Source organism: Saccoglossus kowalevskii, chromosome 13 (assembly GCF_978046115.1).
Source record: "Saccoglossus kowalevskii chromosome 13, keSacKowa6.1, whole genome shotgun sequence".
Taxonomy (NCBI): Eukaryota; Metazoa; Hemichordata; class Enteropneusta; family Harrimaniidae; genus Saccoglossus; species Saccoglossus kowalevskii.
In genome coordinates, this window is record NC_140653.1 from 33,405,928 (window position 1) to 33,426,331 (window position 20,404).

General features: G+C 35.2%; 1 protein-coding gene and 1 long non-coding RNA gene across 2 annotated transcripts in view; both read left to right on the forward strand.

Moving 5' to 3' along the window:
• The window catches only part of LOC102804359 (laminin subunit alpha-2-like), a 100,789-nt gene that overhangs the window by 16,085 nt on the left and 64,300 nt on the right, over positions 1 to 20,404 (forward strand). The window contains exons 7-21 of the mRNA XM_085507415.1: positions 217 to 395; positions 1,414 to 1,519; positions 1,930 to 2,188; positions 5,080 to 5,215; positions 5,519 to 5,818; positions 7,590 to 7,699; positions 7,927 to 8,144; positions 8,931 to 9,067; positions 9,352 to 9,591; positions 10,733 to 10,873; positions 15,407 to 15,685; positions 17,252 to 17,454; positions 17,599 to 17,722; positions 17,911 to 18,052; positions 19,807 to 19,987. Coding sequence (XP_085363541.1) covers positions 217 to 395; positions 1,414 to 1,519; positions 1,930 to 2,188; positions 5,080 to 5,215; positions 5,519 to 5,818; positions 7,590 to 7,699; positions 7,927 to 8,144; positions 8,931 to 9,067; positions 9,352 to 9,591; positions 10,733 to 10,873; positions 15,407 to 15,685; positions 17,252 to 17,454; positions 17,599 to 17,722; positions 17,911 to 18,052; positions 19,807 to 19,987 — 2,755 coding nt within the window. The remainder of the gene's footprint in view (positions 1 to 216; positions 396 to 1,413; positions 1,520 to 1,929; positions 2,189 to 5,079; positions 5,216 to 5,518; positions 5,819 to 7,589; positions 7,700 to 7,926; positions 8,145 to 8,930; positions 9,068 to 9,351; positions 9,592 to 10,732; positions 10,874 to 15,406; positions 15,686 to 17,251; positions 17,455 to 17,598; positions 17,723 to 17,910; positions 18,053 to 19,806; positions 19,988 to 20,404) is intronic.
• Positions 11,670 to 13,903, forward strand: LOC146735245 (uncharacterized). The gene is made up of 2 exons (XR_014931428.1): positions 11,670 to 11,802; positions 13,672 to 13,903. It is a non-coding gene; the product is annotated as an uncharacterized LOC146735245 (long non-coding RNA).

Sequence of the window (20,404 nt, forward strand, 5' to 3'; positions counted from 1 at the left end):
AATCATTAGCATCCATCCATCCGTCCGTCCGTCCGTCCGTCCGTCCGTTCGTCTGTCCATCCGTTCGTCTATCCATCCATATATCATCCATCCATCCATCCATCAATGGGAAAGGTTGTAATAGTTATGCTATATTTGAAAAAGTTTTGCATTATGTAATAAAAGTGTACATGCTGTAAACAACTCAATGGATCTTCGTATATTTTATCTTCTCAGGTAACAATTGTGAAAAATGTCATGAGTTATACTTTAGACCATTGGACAAACAACAAACAGATATAGATGCATGTCAGCCTTGTGATTGCTTCTTACCTGGAACCAAAGAAGATTTGGACATTGGTCTAGCACGTGGTCACTGTGTTATGAACAATGAAACGCTGAGACCACCTGGTATGGTAAGTTGTCTTGATATAATCATCAATGGTATGGTTTTTACTTTGATTTTCAAAGATGAAAAGCAAGGTATATGAGAGGGAAATGTCTATCTTTGTTGTTATTGTTATTTTTTTTGTCATTGACTCTGTCATAAAACATTTTCTTGTGGTTATAATAACAGTTTTTATCGATATTATAGTAACCCAAGTTTGATTCTATGTATGTTTTTCAAGATGTTCATTAAATTTCACTTAAAATTTCCTTTTCTTTGTGGTTACAATAACTCGAAAAATTTTTTTTTTATTGGCTTCAAATCATTAATCACTATGAAAAATGTCAATGAAGTTCAATTTTGGTGTAAAAAGCAAGCGCTGTTTCCAAGATGTGCTGTAAAATTTCACTGAGTAAAAACATGTTTAGATGTAGAAGTGGACAGAATGATGACATTCATACTACTTATAATGAGAACCAGGTATTAGTAAATACGATCTCCCTAAGAGTAAATCGATAAGTTGTTCTATGTATCAATAAAAAAAGTTTTCCACCTTTTTTCAAAACTGGCTTTTATTTTGCTTAAATATATTACTGCACTATTATCTGGAAACTTTTATACAATTCTAGTCATATTATTCTATTAGGAACATTGAGATTAACACACAATATGTAGTATTATTCTGTGAAGAATTTTTTTATGCAATTATAACTTTTTTAGCCTGTACTTTCTGCGCAAAATGCTTATAGATAAACTATTATTGCATTTTTTCCAGGACTTTTATGCTCACTAATGCTATGCAAAGAAAAAGATATTGCATGATTAGTTTGTTATCCATCTATCCATTTGTTATTTAAAGGGCGGCAGTCGTTGTGTCGTGTCGCGTCCTGTTCGATATGGGACGCATAGCGACGTATACAATGCGTGTGAATTACAAATGTTTATTCACATGAAATTCGAACACGCGCTGCGCGACGACCACCATGCTTTAATCCAAGTTCTCAATGGACAAGGTTGTAATAGTTATGATATGTTTTTGTTTTTAGGAGCCTGGTGACTGTTTCTGTAAAGATAATGTAGAAGGTGTTAAATGTGATGTCTGTAGAGATGGATTTTATGATCTGTCAGCGTCAAATCTGGGTGGTTGTTTAGGTAATTATTAAAGTACACGTATTTGAACAATCTGATTGTCTCTAGATAAATTTTAATTACAATTCAAGTACTGTAATCTTAATAATTATGGGTAAATGGGTGGACAAGTTGATGCAGTTATTATATCTTTTCTTATTTTGCCAACCTCTTACTGAAGTAGTGCATGTTAACCAAATATATTGTGTATTATGATATACTCACTGTCAATATTGGCAATTAACATATGTACATGATAGCAGTGATTTATTCTGTTCATTTTCCTCTGGGTAGGATCATGATGTCATAATCAGTCACTGTGCATGTAGCAAGACCTTTTGCCCTGTGTAGTATTGCATGTTTTTAGACAACACTTCATTAATGTAAATTTGTTTTAAAAATACATTCATATTACATCTCTATCTTTCTCATAGACTGTACATGTAACATTGCCGGTACCTTGGGTAACACTACTGTATGTGATAAAGATACTGGTTTATGTCCTTGTAAAACATATGCAACTGAGAGACGATGTGATGAGTGTATGGATGAATATTATGGATTGTCGTTGTTCAATGACGATGCATGCGATCCATGTGGATGTAATGTTGGTGGATCTATGGATAATGTGTGTAACAAACTTAATGGCCAGTGTTTTTGTTGGAATAATATTCTTGGACAGATTTGTGATAGGTAGGTACAGTGTACTAGTATTTGTTATTTTCTATTGATTTTAAGTACAAAGGAATAAATGTTTTATCACTATTTGTTTGTGTCTCTGTCTCTGTAATCCGTTGTTTGAGAGTTTTGAAAACAAAAGTATGCAGTAGTTTGAATCATTAATATTTTCAAATTTATAAAATGGAATGCAACATACTGTTATTGCAGGTGTGGTTAATTTCTAATTCATGGTGAATGTTGGCTAACATACATATTATTGAAATCAAATTTGTTCATGCTTGATATATCCTAATTAATAATCAAAATTAGGGTTATGTAGCTCATTAATTTGTTATGAATAATTCAGCTTTTTTATATTTTATTATTTTAATGTTGTAAATAAATATTATACCATTATTTCTGTTTCAGACAAACTTTAAGACCCAACATTTTACTAATTGACTTATTTGATGGTGTAAACAAATCAATGTTTTTAGTCCCCATTATCATGAAGTCTGAAACAGGAACTTGTAGTTTAGTTCCTGTCCATTTAAGGGTATTGTGCTAGAATGTTATTTATTGGGGACTGAGGTGTACTTATATTGTAGCCAGGGTTGTGATATGTACCTGTATTGCAGTAAGGGTTGTGATGTGTGCCTGTATTGCAGTAAGGGTTCTGATATGTACCTATATTGCAGCCAAGGGTTGTGATATGTACCTATATTGCAGCCAAGGGTTCTGATATGTGCCTATATTGCAGCCAGGGTTGTGATATGTACCTATATTGCAGCCAAGGATTGTGATATGTGCCTATATTGCAGCCAGGGTTGTGATGTGTGCCTATATTGCAGCCAGGGTTGTGATGTGTGCCTATATTGCAGCCAGGGTTGTGATGCGTGCCTATATTGCAGCCAGGGTTGTGATGTGTGCCTATATTGCAGCCAGGGTTGTGATGTGTGCCTATATTGCAGCCAGGGTTGTGATATGTACCTATATTGCAGCCAGGGTTGTGATATGTGCCTATATTGCAGCCAAGGGTTCTGATATGTGCCTATATTGCAGCCAGGGTTGTGATATGTACCTATATTGCAGCCAAGGGTTGTGATATGTACCTATATTGCAGCCAGGGTTGTGATATGTACCTATATTGCAGCCAGGGTTGTGATATGTGCCTATATTGCAGCCAAGGGTTCTGATATGTGCCTATATTGCAGTAAGGGTTGTGATATATACCTATATTGCAGCCAAGGGTTGTGATATGTACCTATATTGCAGCCAGGGTTGTGATGTGTGCCTGTATTGCAGTAAGGGTTCTGATATGTGCCTATATTGCAGCCAGGGTTGTGATGTGTGCCTATATTGCAGCCAGGGCTGTGATGTGTGCCTATATTGCAGCCAGGGTTGTGATGTGTGCCTATATTGCAGCAAGGGTTGTGATATGTGCCTATATTGCAGCCAGGGTTGTGATATGTGCCTATATTGCAGCCAGGGTTGTGATATGTACCTATATTGCAGCCAGGGTTGTGATATGTGCCTATATTGCAGCTAGGGTTGTGATGTGTGCCTGTATTGCAGCCAGGGTTGTGATATGTACCTATATTGCAGCCAAGGGTTGTGATATGTACCTATATTGCAGCCAGGGTTGTGATATGTACCTATATTGCAGCCAGGGTTGTGATGTGTGCCTGTATTGCAGTAAGGGTTCTGATATGTGCCTATATTGCAGCCAAGGGTTCTGATATGTGCCTATATTGCAGCCAGGGTTGTGATATGTACCTATATTGCAGCCAAGGGTTGTGATATGTACCTATATTGCAGCCAGGGTTGTGATATGTGCCTATATTGCAGCCAGGGTTGTGATGTGTGCCTGTATTGCAGTAAGGGTTCTGATATGTGCCTATATTGCAGCCAGGGTTGTGATATGTGCCTGTATTGCAGTAAGGGTTCTGATATGTGCCTATATTGCAGCCAGGGTTGTGATGTGTGCCTATATTGCAGCCAGGGTTGTGATGTGTGCCTATATTGCAGCAAGGGTTCTGATATGTGGCAATATTGTAGCCAGGGTTGTTTGATCCTCTAATTGCATTTTAGGTTGAAACCTATTCGTGATTCTTGAGAAAATTGTTTTTAAAAAAGTTCTTTGCAATATGTAAAAAAAACACAAAAAAACAAGTGTTTTTCAGTGTGAAAATATTCAGGCTTCTGCATTACCACAATGATTGATTTCACACTACAGACCTCAAATGAAATGCATGTGCTTCTTACACTGTGCATGGTTACTCCCCTTGCTCTATCTTTGTTCTATTACTGGAATCTTTTCCTGTACCGATCAGTGTCTCTCTTAGGTGTTTGTAGTGGTGTATATGTTTACTGTATCCATGTACTTTGCATGAATCCTGGTATGGGTGTCCACTATTTGTCTTACCCAAGTCCTGCAAACAGTAAGTATACAATTGAGTCTGATCTTGTTTAGTTCACATCACTACCTTAATTGTTTTCTATATTTAAAAAATCATAAATTGTCTTTTAGTGTGCAATACAGGACAAACATGATAAAAAAGCCAATTTAAATGGTGCTAAAAATGATCTGGAATGTATAGAAAACAAAAAGTCTATATAAAACCTCAAGTTTTTGGATGTTTAGGGTATTCGTCGTCAGGTGCACTGGATTTATGCTCTGTAACCATTTATTTATTTACTTTACTTTACTTTCAATTTGGTGTTTTATTGTGTTTGTCCTGTTCATACCTGTTATGGCTGCATGACATTGTATCCCCAGTGGATTTACCTTGGATAAAGTGACTACTACTTTGTATTTATTTCAAATATTTTAAGATTGAATTGGTATGTTGCTGCTAGATATGTTTACAGCAAATCGGCAGTGTGCATTATTAATGGTAAGGTCTTACAATTGTTTCTTCCAGTGTGGCATCAGAAGCATACTACCCAGATGTGCATTTCATCAATGCTGAGTTGGAATCTATAACAGCAACAAACTGGGGAAGAGATGAAGAGTATGATGGATATTTCTGGTATGGTTATGTGAGTCTGTCATCTGGGGTAAGTATATTTGGTTAAACACCATTATGTAACCGCTGCAGTAGTCTTTCCATTAATTGGTGCATTAACATCGGTGGCTAAATTGTCAAATTATATTTTGAGTTTTATAGTCAGTGGTCACTGAATGACCTGAAGATGTTAATGGAGGTCATTTGAAACAGAAAAAAGTGTGAAATGATTTTGAATTGAAAGACAGAATAAATAGTAATTGTTTCCGCAGAAAATAATAGAGGTTTTACAGTAATCAGTCTGCTACTGGGTCATTAAGCCAAGTGTTCTTACAAGTTGGTTTTCTCATTTCAGGAAAGCTCAACTACAAGTTTATCCATCCCCTCTGACACCACATTCAGTGGACAGTATGAGTTGCTGTTCCACTATATAGCTGATAATCCAACTATGGTGACTGTAACTCTCACAAGTAATGGTGGGCTATCAAACCCAATATCCTTGTCTGGTTCTACAACCCTGTCTCAATGTCCGGACACCTGGTGTTACCAGAGTTTGAATAATGCTGACGGAATATCTGGTAATACCTTTGCTTTAACGGCTGGAGTTTGGAGTGTTAATGTAGTTTCTGGTATCAGCAGTGGCCAAGTTTTACTGGTAGGTATGCCTGGAAGTATTGCAAGAATTACACTCATGCATATGTATAAGGCTTCTATTAAAAATATTTTAATTTTGCTTGGAATTTATTTTCACTATTTCAGTGAAAATAAAATTCAGTGAATTTTTTGACTCCCATGTGCAGTTAGTGTGTCTGTATGTGTGTGTGTGTGTGTGTGTATGTGTGTATGTGTATATGTGTGTCTGACTGTTCCACTGCTATCTCAAGAACCATACATCGGTTTTTGATGAAAGTTGGTGCATAGATGCTCTGGGCCAATGCGCAGATTTGATTAGGTTTTGGTAAAAATCTATGCTCGTTAATTACCTAATTTGCATGATAATTAGCTAATTTTTAGCTGTTCTCTGATTGTTCCACTGATATCTAAAGAACCACTCATTGGATTTTGATGAAACTTGGTACATAGATGCTCTGAACATATGCGCAGATTTGATTAGTTTTTGGTAAAAATCCATGCATATTAATTACCTAATTTGCATGATAATTAGCTATTTTTTAGTGGTTCCATGACTGTTCCACTGATATCTAAACAACCACTCATTGGATTTTGATGAAACTTGGTACATAGATGCTCTGAACTAATGCTAGGTTTTGATTAGTTTTTGGTAATAATCCGTGGATACTAATTACCTAATTTGCATAATGATTAGTCAATTTTCGGTTTTTCCACTGATATCTCAAGTACTAATCATCACATTTCAATGAAACTTGGTACATAGATGTCATATGACACTGCACAGACCTGATAGTTTTTATGGTAATATCAGTACATATAATTACCTAATTTGCATAATTAATTAATTTTCAGCTTTTGATATAAGTAGTGAGCATTACATTTCAATGAAACTTGGTACTTACATACTCAAGAACTATGCAGAGATTGATTGTTTCGAATAAATATTTGTGCATATTAATCACATAATTTGCATAATTAGTTAATTTTCAGCTTTTCCACGGGTATCTCAAGTACTAATCATCGCATTTCAATGAAACTTGGTACATAGATCCTTTAGTACTATGCAGAGACCTGATTAGTTTCAGGGTAAATAATTGTGCATATTAATTACCTAATTTGCATAATTAATTTTCAGCTTTTCTACTGATATCTAAAGTACTAATCATCACATTTCAATGAATCTAAAATTATGCAGAGACCCAATTAGTTTTTGGTAAATATTTGTGCATATTAATCACCTCATTTGCATAATTAACCAATTTCCAACTTTCACCTGAAGTACCTAAAGTACTAATTTCCATTTTAATGAAACTTAGTACAAAGATGCTCTAGGACAATGTACAAACCTAATTAGTTTGGGGTAAAACTCTGTTCATATTATTTCCCTAATTAGCATAATAATTCATAATTTTTTGGTTCTAATCACATTTCAATTAAACTTGGTACATAGAGTTTTTGTTACATTGCGCAGACCTCATTAGTTTTACAATCAAATCTGTTCATGTTAATTTTCTGATTTGCATAATTAGTTTTCAGCTAAGTAATTTCAAATTATATTTAATGCGTCTCCAATACTCTCAGCACATGGGAGTTCTTTCTAAGCTTTCTTTGATTTTCTATGATTTACATTCAACTCACCAAAAATTAGTGGAAGAAGTTTTTTAGTGGGATAATAAGATGATATACCTATAAAGTAAAAAACAGTTCATTTTGATTAACATGTGTCAAAAAAACTACCAAATCCTTCAAAAAGTGTGATCTTTACATGCTGTATTTACAACAATTTTCTCTAGGACCGAATTATTGCACTGCCTGTTGAGTTTTTAAGCCCAGAAGTTTTACTTGGCGCTGATACCGCTACACAGTTTGATGTTGACTGTGATGTCAGAAATAATATCATGAAGTGAGTATTTCATTATTATTATTATTTTGTGGTAGTCATGAGCTGACAGTAAGAGCATGTTTGTTATGAATGTCTTGCTGTAACCAGATCATAAGAATAAGAACTCTCTGCTGCTGCTGCTATTAAATATACCTTTATGTGTCCAAATCAAATACACATGAATGCAATGACCTCAGTCTTTTGAGGTTTTCATATGACATTGACTGATAATTTATTTCTCACCTTAGTTCGACTGGTAATATTGAATTCTGCCTTGAGCAAGTTTTTATACTGACCACCAATTACTTGCAAGGTGCTTTGCCATGTGACTGTGACTTGGTCGGGAGTTATAACAATTTATGTGATGAATACGGTGGCCAGTGTGCTTGTAAAACTGGTGTAGGGGGCAGAAGATGTGATATGTGTTTGCCAGAATACTATGCATATTCTAGTACTGGGTGTCAACGTAAGTATATATACTACAACAATGTTCTTTCAAGAATTCCGTATATTCATTCGCATATAAATTTACATAACTTGTGCACATCATTTGCATAATAAAAATTATATAGTTTTGCCAATGAAATCTTGCAATTTTATCTTATCCCATTGTTGCACGTCTTTGTACTGTTATTTGACAGTGAATCCACTATATATACCGGTATATACACTAGTATTTGACAATGAATGCCGGTGCATTCAGGTGGCACAAGTTACAGATTGTAGTGTGATTATTGTACCACATATGATACATGCATTACTGAATTACTTAATAATAATTCTAATTTTTATCTTAAGTTTTATAAAGAAAATAAAGTGTTGTTCTTTTCCATTCATGTTTTAAAGAGAGTCCCTGTGGAATAAATATCAAGAAATCAAGTTTACCGGTACCTAGAAATAATTAGCATAATTAATTAATTAATTAATCAATTCTAAATAGAGTTATAGAGATGTTTTTATGTTCAACAGAAGTAATATTTGTTGGTATATATGTACTTTTATTGGAGATGCATTTCAAATAGAGCACATACTTCAAACTTTATACTTTAGTATAAGTACAAATTAATTTAACATTAGATCTTATTTATAATGGCAGTCAAGACCTTGTTGCGTCATCCAACTCAAATAGATTTCTATTCTTTATTGCTATCACGTTAAATTTTCCACATTATAGTGGCCATTTTGTATTGCTACATTGGTCAATGGATGCTAAATAAATTGTGATGATTGTTTTGTTTTTGTTCATTCACAGCTTGTAACTGTTTTAATGATGACAAAGTATGTAATATGTTAACTGGTCAATGTGATTGTCCACCCAATACTGTGGGACGTAATTGTGATCGTTGTGTGACATACACCTATGGTCTCAACTCAACCCATGGATGTACAGTAAGATATAGAATTTAAAATAATTAACAAAATGCTTTTAATTGCAATCATATGCTGGGTTATTTTAATTTTGATCCCTGGTGACTTGTTGTTATAGTATCATTTTCTTGTTTATGCAGTTACTACACTACAATACATATGTTCTTGGCATCTATATTTAACCAACATTATTTCATTTACCTCATATGTTGTTTCAATGAATAAGAACAATAACACTTTTTTGGTTTACATAAATTATTCATTTTAGCATTCAAAGATTCATTCATACATAAATTTATTTGCAGCCTTGTAACTGTGATGTTGAAGGTTCATCTAATCTTCAATGCGATGCTGTAACCGGTGAATGTGCTTGTCAGCCTGGTGTTGATGGAACTACAAGTAGTGCAGAAGGCGCTGGTAAATGTACTGAATGCAAAGATGGATTTAAATCATTTACTCTGATTGGCTGTGAACCATGTGACTGTAGTCTAGATGGAAGTGTGAATATAGCATGTAATAAAACAAGTGGACAGTGTCCATGTAAGGTGAGTTTATCATGCTTGAAAATATAATCAATGTTAATCTATCAAGTGCAAACAGAACATAGTGGTATCACAAACAAACAATCTTAGTCTATCATTCCTTTTAATTTCAAATAAAGTGTGCCCTCTATGGTGACAATTACAGTTTGACATCACAGAGAGTTACATGTACGTACATTTCCAATATCATGTTCATTTATTCTTCATATCCAATGTATGAATTAAAAATTATTGAATTTGCAATTTTCAAATTCCCCGCCATCTAGTGATGCCAATCGTAACACACCATCTAGTGGTGGGATATGGCAAAACTTTTCAAGTGATGCCAATTGTGACACACCATCTAGTGGTGGGATATGGCAAAACTTGCCAACTGATGCCAATTGCGACACACCATCTAGTGGTGGGATATGGCAAAACTTGCCAACTGATGCCAATTGTGACACACCATCTAGTGGTGGGATATGGCAAAACTTGCCAACTGATGCCAATTGTGACACACCATCTAGTGGTGGGATATGGCAAAACTTGCCAACTGATGCCAATTGTGACACACCATCTAGTGGTGGGATATGGCAAAACTTGCCAACTGATGCCAATTGTGACACACCATCTAGTGGTGGGATATGGCAAAACTTGCCAACTGATGCCAATTGTGACACACCATCTAGTGGTGGGATATGGCAAAACTTGCCAACTGATGCCAATTGTGACACACCATCTAGTGGTGGGATATGGCAAAACTTTTCAAGTGATGCCAATTGTGACACACCATCTAGTGGTGGGATATGGCAAAACTTGCCAACTGATGCCAATTGTGACACACCATCTAGTGGTTGGATATGGCAAAACTTGCCAACTGATGCCAATTGTGACACACCATCTAGTGGTGGGATATGGCAAAACTTGCCTACTGATGCCAATTGTGACATACCATCTAGTGGTGGGATATATCAAAACTTGCCTACTGATGCCAATTGTGACATACCATCTAGTGGTGGGATATGGCAAAACTTGCCAACTGATGCCAATTGCGACGTGTTTTGGTAGTCTGAGGATAAAATCTGTAATTCATTATACCATACTAATTGTCTTATATCTCTTGCTGAATGATTTCATAATGAATTGTTTATGTGTATCTCAGGTAAATACTGAAGGAATGTTGTGTGATAACTGCAAAGCTGGTACATTCTACAACTCTGAATCGCATCCTACTGGTTGTTTACAATGTGTTTGTATGGGAATCACTGAAGACTGTAGAAGCTCCACACTCAAGAATATACAGGTATGCTATGTGGACTGTCAGAAAAATTCAAATTATAATGATGTGTTATTACAACTAAACTGATTTGTTGAATGTTTGTAATGATATAACATGTAATTTGAATATGCTACTATCATATTTCTGATAGATGTGCATTTGAGCATTATTTTAATATTCATAAAACTCACTCTTATTTGTCAATGCTAACTTTTTTAATATACATGTAGTCTTAACCATGTTCAGATTGCATAATACATAATACATAATCAGTTGAGGATGAGCAACATTTTGTAATGAAATGTCCAGCTTACAGTCACCATAGGGACAAATTATTCCTGACTGCACAAAATAAAGTTCCAAATTTTGATAAAGAAAATAGTCAGAATAAATTCATTTTGATTATGGCAAACCATACTCTAGCACCAGCCTTAGCTGTCTTCTTAAAAAACAGCTATGGAACAAAACAGCAACAACTATCAGTGTATTAGGCTACATTTTGTGTTCATTCCATATTCTGTATTCACCATTGGCTGCAAATTGTCTTTATTAGCCCCCGCCGGATCTGCGATCCGGGCGGGGGGTATTAATTTGGGTCGTGTCTGTGCAATGTGTGTGCACATTTTCATGTTACCAGCTTTTTCTCACACATGTGTGATCCAATTCAGTTCAAAGTTGGTACAGAGACAGAAATTGATGGTGCTATGGTGCACATCAAGTTATTTTTTCGATTCTTCAAAGTTTCACTGTGTTTTTCCTTGATTTTTAACATTTTCTCTTCAAAATCCGACTTTTCCCGAAATTACTCGAGTTTAATCCGAGTTTTGATGACGCTTACGCAGTTCTCGTCTCGGTGGAAATCAGTCAATTTTGTGAGGATATTGTATCCCGGAATTGTATCTTTATTTGCGCAACGCTTCTATGGACAAAATTGTGTCTCGTCAATTTCAAAGGTAAGAAACTGTGCTTGTTATGGTATTTATACACTTTGTATTATCGTTTGTGTCTCGGGTTTGGTGATCGTGAGAAACTATTGCTAACCTGTCGAGAGTTTCGCCAGAAAAACTGCCTTTTTATTATGGTTGTAGGAACTGATTATGTATTGTGTAAATTGAAAGTTTACCTCGTGACTTAAGAGGTTTGCAGTGCTCTCACCGGGATTCAAACGTCGTGGTGGTGTCGGCGCAATGCTGCTCTGAGATGCTTGCCAGACTCTGCCTCGCTCAAAATCATTATCGCCATGCTTGATTTCCGCAACATTTACATTTGTTTATGATTTCCACAGCTATTGTTCTATGAGATGCGTCCTCGCTGTTCATAAACAGCCATAAACAAGTTTAGTTGGGTCGGCATGTACTCATTGAAAGTGTTGGTTTATTTACGTAATCCACTGATCACGCAATAGGCGAAGTTAAAAATATGTCGCTACTCAGGAGAGCTTGCCCACAACGCTAAATGTCCCAATATAAACGTACCGGTACGTTTATTTTTTCCACAGAAAAATTCCACCCGGCACATTTTTATTTGGGACGGTACGTTTATTTATTTTTCTAAATCCGATTAAAAAAATCATGCCTTTTTCCCCATGAGAAACGAAGCCAAAAGATTGCACTAAAACATCGGTAAATCTGGTCTTTCGTGTTGCTTTCACCATGAGGTCGCTGAACTGTCATATTTAAATGCTTTATGGTAATTTGAGCACATGGGCACCATCCAGCATTTTGATTGGTTTATTAGCGACTTGACCTATCTGGTCAATAAACACGCGTCGTGGGCATGGATAACATGGCGGATATTGTCTCATCGAGCGTTAACATGTAACCGAAAACATTTGCTTACGATAAAACTAAGTTGAATTTTACTTGCATTTCATAACAATTCAACGAATTTATTTTTTGTACGTTAATATAATCACTACTGAGTACTAATCAACAATTACAACACTTCGAAAACAAGTAAGCTCCCGTACCGTGATCATTTGCTACCAACAAAAAAATAATGCATAATAAATATAGTGATTGACTGTAATTTTCCAACATTTCATGACGTCTATTGTAGCACCAAATTATGGCCTTTCACTCCTCCTTGACGTCTATTTAAACGATTATACGGCATCTTGTCGCCAGCCACGAATGTCACACTAGACGAACTTGATCGATACTGCCGACCATTCCATGCATTTTTTATCGACGCACGACGACACTCAAATCGAGAAAAGTATTGTCCTTGCAACAATTTCGCGCAATACGTCACCACTATACAGTGACTGATTTAATTTTTATTCAACATTAAAACAAACTACAGTGAGTTGTTCTATGGTCGTATAAAAATAAAATAAACTACATTAAGATACAGTAAAGTTAACCAACTAAACAGAATGCTAAATAAAGCTAAATAATATTACAAACACATATAGAATCACAATAAACTTGTACGATCACATTAGAGTCATAACTATGGAATCAATATTTTTATATTTGGTGGAGCTGCTCATATATCATCTGCATACATTTTTGTATGTATTGTGCAGTTTCCCAGCCAGTCAGACTCGAGTAGTGATTGGTTTGCTACTTCATTACATCTTGCAGCCTTTCAAACAGTATTTTGCTACACATGCATCAATTGTTGTCCATGTATATTCCTAATTGCTCAGTGAAAACTTGCAATTTCTTTCTGGCTGGTATAAATATATTAAGTAATATGTTTTCGTACTGAAAAGACAGTACACAAATATCTTTTTTAATTAAATTTAACAGCTAATGGGAGCATATATGCTACAACCTCTGCTTACTTTTGACTAAATGTTTTTTTGTTTTTTTCAGGTGCAGAGCCAGAATTTTTTTCTCGGAAAGCAAAGCCACTGAAACTGCATATATTACAAAAGCATACTATTCGCTGCATGTCTGACAATTGTATAAAGTTTTGCAGGTCGTCTTTTTTTTTTTTTGAGAAGTGCTGTCAACCAAAGCATAAATATGTGTTTCTCTGTACATAAAAGTTCAATTTCACACGATTTGTTAATATTAATGTATGATAATAAAAACTTTAATATTTTTCTGGATTCTTGCACTTTATTTGTATCATTGTCATATGAGAAGTACTCTTGTCCTTATTTAGAGATATTGAAACTAATTCAGGGCCACAAACTACATGTAGATCTGTACATGAAGTACATGGGAAGTAAAGTTGTTGACACAGGTAATGTACACCAAGGATTGTCATTCATGACCTGTTTGATTGGATAAAGTTTTACGACTTGGAGGCCATTTTTTCCCTCAAAAATCTAAAAAAAACAAGCTTTTTCTAGCTGTTAACAGCTTTTTCTCAGATGTGTGTCATCCAGTTTTGTTCAAAGTTGGTACAGGGACAGGTAATAATTGTTTACAAGTGCACATCGCATTATATGTTTAACAAGTTATAAATTGTCTCAGAAAAGCCAAATGAATATATTTTTACCCCACCCCCTAAAATTGTAACACATCAATTCTGAACATTTAATAACAGAATTTTAATACAGCTCATAATGAATTAATTCACTCTGACACAAACTAAGTTCAATACAAGTTTTTATTTTTTGTTTTACTTTTTAGATTGTAGTTGTTTTTTTTAAATTTCTTTCTGTAAGACCCTTTTTATCCTTTCCTAAGGATTTTATGCATCTAATAAAAAAATATATAAAAAAAATATAAAAAATATGCCATTGTAATTGACGCTGTTTTCCCCATTCATATAACTTCATAACTTCATAATCAAGTTTTATTGCATCCTTAGAAATTACAATATTTCTTTTGGTAAAAAGCAATAAATATATCCATACACAACACAATTACAATACAATATAAATAGATACGTTAAAGTTTTCTGTACTCCATGGCTTTATGTAGATAGGTCCCCATACATTTAATTGCCTTGGAGTCCTTGTTGCTCATCAAAAATATAAAATTACTCAATTTATCTCCTGCATTAGTTAATGTAATTTCTGTGAGCAATTCATGTCTAATATATTTGTACCGATCACATTCTAAAAGGAAGTGAACTTCATCTTCTATTTTATTTTGGGAACACAAATTACAAATTCTTTTTTCAATGGGAGTTTTTGGCTGTGTGTGCCTTCCTTTAATAGCCAAACAATGGTTACTTGTTCGGAAGCGTGACATGCAGACTTGATGTTATTTCGGAAGACAATTTAAGTATGACTCAAAATTATAAGTGTTTTTGAATTTTGCATATGTTCTTAGTTTTGTGTTTTCTTGATTGACATTCTATTTCCAAAATGTAATATAGTTTTCTTTTAAAGTCTTATCAATGTTCTTCATATTCAAATCTGTTTTACTAGTTTGAATTCTTGAGTCAATAACTAAATTCTGAACCGATTCTTATTGACGATTCTTGGAGGCTTCAATAATATGTTTGTGAACCATCTGGATTTTTGAAATATGTTCTCATTTTTAGTTTACTTGGAGATGGTTGTTACATGTCCAATTTGGTATGTTCCCATGCCATATAATAATAATTATAATAATAATACCTGACTATATTTCTTTTTGTTGTTGACAGTTTCAAATACCAACTGACAGTAATTCACAGTCTGACTGGATACTGATGGATGATAGTACTGGTAATAATCCATCTGACCAAAATACATCTGTAATTCTCATTGATGACATCAGTTATCTGAGTTTTGAGACCCTTGGATTGACTGATTCATATTGGACAGTTAGTACTGCATTAAATGGTAATATATTAGGAAGCTATGGCACACTATTGCAGTTCAGTCTTCAGTTTGAGTCAGATGTAGCTGGTGATGTGAATCCACAACCAACTGTCATACTACAGGTAGGTTGATAATCAGTGTGTTCTTTTATCATTATACATCAAAATATTCTCACCTGCTGGTCATCCACTTATTGTACATTAGATTATTATACATCTAACACCAAAAACAATAACATTTGTCATTTTGTGACAAGCTGTATCAGCACTCTGTGAATTTGTTTTTGCAGGGTCTTGGCAATCGATACAAACATGTGTTGTGACTGATCACAATTTGTTTTGCAGGATCTTGGCAATCGATACAAACATGTGTTGTGACTGATCACAATTTGTTTTTGCAGGGTCTTGGCAATCGATACAAACATGTGTTGTGACTGATTACAATTTGTTTTTGCAGGGTCTTGGCAATCGATACAAACATGTGTTGTGACTGATCACAATTTGTTTTTGCAGGGTCTTGGCAATCGATACAAACATGTGTTGTGACTGATCACAATTTGTTTTTGCAGGGTCTTGGCAATCGATACAAACATGTGTTGTGACTGATCACAATTTGTTTTTGCAGGGTCTTGGCAATCGATACAAACATGTGTTGTGACTGATTACAATTTGTTTTTGCAGGGTCTTGGCAATCGATACAAACATGTGTTGTGACTGATCACAATTTGTTTTTGCAGGGTCTTGGCAATCAATACAAACATGTGTTGTGACTGATCACAATTTGTTTTTGCAGGGTCTTGGCAATCGATACAAACATGTGTTGTGACTGATCACAATTTGTTTTTGCAGGGTCTTGGCAATCGATACAAACATGTGTTGTGACTGATTACAATTTGTTTTTGCAGGGTCTTGGCAATCGATACAAACATGTGTTGTGACTGATCACAATTTGTTTTTGCAGGGTCTTGGCAATCAATACAAACATGTGTTGTGACTGATTACAATTTGTTTTTGCAGGGTCTTGGCAATCGATACAAACATGTGTTGTGACTGATTACAATTTGTTTTTGCAGGGTCTTGGCAATTGATACAAACATGTGTTGTGACTGATCACAATTTGTTTTTGCAGGGTCTTGGCAATCAATACAAACATGTGTTGTGACTGATTACAATTTGTTTTTGCAGGGTCTTGGCAATCGATACAAACATGTGTTGTGACTGATTACAATTTGTTTTTGCAGGGTCTTGGCAATCGATACAAACATGTGTTGTGACTGATTACAATTTTTTTTTGCAGGGTCTTGGCAATCGATACAAACATGTGTTGTGACTGATCACAATTTGTTTTTGCAGGGTCTTGGCAATCGATACAAACATGTGTTGTGACTGATCACAATTTGTTTTTGCAGGGTCTTGGCAATCGATACAAACATGTGTTGTGACTGATCACAAATTGTTTTTGCAGGGTCTTGGCAATCGATACAAACATGTGTTGTGACTGATCACAAATTGTTTTTGCAGGGTCTTGGCAATCGATACAAACATGTGTTGTGACTGATCACAATTTGTTTTTGCAGGGTCTTGGCAATCGATACAAACATGTGTTGTGACTGATCACAATTTGTTTTTGCAGGGTCTTGGCAATCGATACAAACATGTGTTGTGACTGATTACAATTTGTTTTTGCAGGGTCTTGGCAATCGATACAAACATGTTTTAGATCCACTAGTTAATAACCAAACATCTATGATGAGTATCATGATGGTGGAATGGGATTGGAAAATTGAAGCTACAGATGCTAATATCACAAGATCTGATTTTTTAAAGACCCTTAGTGATGTCGACATGATTCTTATCCAGGCAAATTTATATACAGGACAGCATATGTCAAGGTTTGTGTCTTCATCATTGTCAACATCCTCTACATTGTGGTGATCAACAATTATAGTACAGATGTTACTCTGATACAATTTGATTTGATCAAAGACTATAGAGAAGAGTCTTTGATTTGATGTATATGTAATGTTATCTTACAGTATTGGAGATGTGAGTTATTATAAAGCGACTGGTCCTGGACCTAACTATGACATCACAGCAGATACAGCTCTAGCTATAGAGAATTGTATCTGTGGGCCAGAATATGAAGGACTCTCTTGTGAGGTATGATTAAAAATACTGACGATACAGTAGTTGATGCAGAGTTGTACTTATTCTCTGAATTACTTACATAATAATAAATATTATGTATACCACGAGAAACTGAAGTAGAATAAATTGAATTGTGTAATGGAAAATATCTTTATTTGATTATCGTTATATAATGTATATCATTTTGTTCTTAAATTCAGGAATGTGCATCTGGCTATTTTCGTCAGAATCAGACAATTCATGATTATTTTGGTGTTTGTGTCTTATGTGACTGTAATGGACATAGTGATGTATGTGATAAGAACACAGGAGAATGTCTTAACTGTCAACATAACACTGCAGGTAAGAAACATCATAAAATTAGGTTCATAAATAATTTTTATCAATCAGTTACGATTTTTTACTTTCTCTTTCTCTTTTATACTTACGACTTTCTCGCCCAGATTTTTCTGCATTTTTTAATTATTATATTCTTCAATATTTCTGGAAATGCACCCTAATTTTGCAACCAACAGACAGAATTTTAGTAAATTTTCAGTTTTTACCCAAAAACTTTGGCTATTTTTGGCCCAATATTCTGAACGAAAGTACAGACTATAAACAGGACTACTTTGTGAATTTGTGATGAAAAGAAGGAACTGGTGGTGAAAAGGTTAGTTGATTCACAGTCCCTCTATCCTGGGACTGTGGTTGATTCAACCCCTGTTGCCCCTTTCCTCCTTTCCCGGTAAAAGTACTTTTATATTTTTAGTCCCCGTTCAGACGAAGTCCGAAAACGGGGACTTATAATTCGATCTCCGTGCGTCCGTGCGTCTGTGCGTTCGTCCGGAATCATGTCTCAGAATCCCTTGGACCGATTCCGTTCATTCTTTGCATGTGCCTAGTACTTTATGTGGGACATATGCACATACAGTGGTTTAGCAATTCAATTCAAAATGGCCAACTGGCAGCCATCTTGTTTTTTGAAAATGTTGTATTTTGGACATGCTTTGTCAGTTTTCATTCAAACTTGGTACATAGATTATACATGTTAGGATACATGTTCATGACGATTTATTTCACAATTGGATCAAAGATGGCCGACTGGCAGCCATCTTGTTTTTTGAAAATTTTTTGATTTTGTATTTTGGACATGCTTTGTCAGTTTTCATTCAAACTTGGTACATAGATTATACATGTTAGGATACATGTTCATGACGATTTATTTCACAATTGGATCAAAGATGGCCGACTGGCAGCCATCTTGTTTCTCTGTCCAATGTCATATTTCAGAATCCTGTGGACCGATTCCGTTCATTCTTTGCATGTGCCTAGTACCTTATGTGGGACATATGCACATGCAGTGGTTTAGGTGATTTGTTTCAAAATGGCCGACTGGCAGCCATCTTGTTTTTTGAAAATGTTGTATTTTGGACATGCTTTGTCAGTTGTCATTCAAACTTGGTACATATATTATACATGTTAGGATACATGTCCGTGACGATTTATTTCGCAATTGGATCAAAGATGGTCGACTGGCAGGCATCTTGTTTTTTTGTTTTTTTTATGTGGTATTTTGGACGTGCTCTGTCAGTTTTCATTCAAATTTGGCACATACATGTACTTTATACATGTTAGGATGCATGTCCATGACAATTTGTTTCAAAATCTGGTCAAGGATGGTCGATTGACAGCCATCTGACTTTTTGGCCTTACTGCTATATTCCCACAATTTATGTACCATTTTCATTCATATTTGGCACATACATCATACATATCAGTGTGTTTCATAATCAGATCAAAGATGGCCGAATAACGGCTGTTTTTATTTTTGGCCATATTACTACTACAAGGAACACGTGTTTTGATGTAAATAAACAATCTGTTGTATACGCCACTTGGAACTCAAGTTTCAAGGACACGCTCGCGTCAACTTCTTCGCTTTAATATGATGAGCACAAAGAGAACTTTTAAAAATTTAACGGGGACTGTGCCATTTTCAATGACTTGTTTTTAGATAAATCATTTCTAAATGAACCTTATGGGTAATGGATTAATTGTTTTTCTACCTGACAATTGCCCAATAAACATAGTACTTACAACATTAATGTCATTAGGTTTCAACTGTGAATTATGTGCTGATGGTTTCTATGGAGATGCTTCTCAAGGTGAAGCAGATGATTGTGAGTCGTGTCCATGTTCAGCACCAAAAACTGTGACTGCTTTATGTGAATTCATTGATAGTATTGTCACATGTATCAACTGTTCTGATGGACATACTGGTCCACTGTGTAATCAGTAAGTATGCTTTATTTCTCAACTAATTCATGTGACTTTGCGGTTGTGTATGTATGTACTATGATATGTATGTGTGTGTGTCTGTTCCACTGATATCTCAAGAATCAATCATCATATTTTCATGAACCTTAGTACATAGATCCTCTGAGATAATACAGACCTGATTAGTTTTTGCTTAAAAACCATATATATTAATGACCTAATTTGCATATTACATGTAATTAGCCAAATTCACTACGTTCAAAATGACTATTTTGTACTGTAGGCATTAATCAGCGATTCTGCCGGTGACGAAGAGATAGAATCCAGGTCAGGGGAAGCCCCATGACCTCAAGATTCTTTTACCCCTTACGTCATGAACCCACGTGACCGAGGCCACCTGGCAGCGCCACAGGTAGCCGTCCATCACTCTTAATT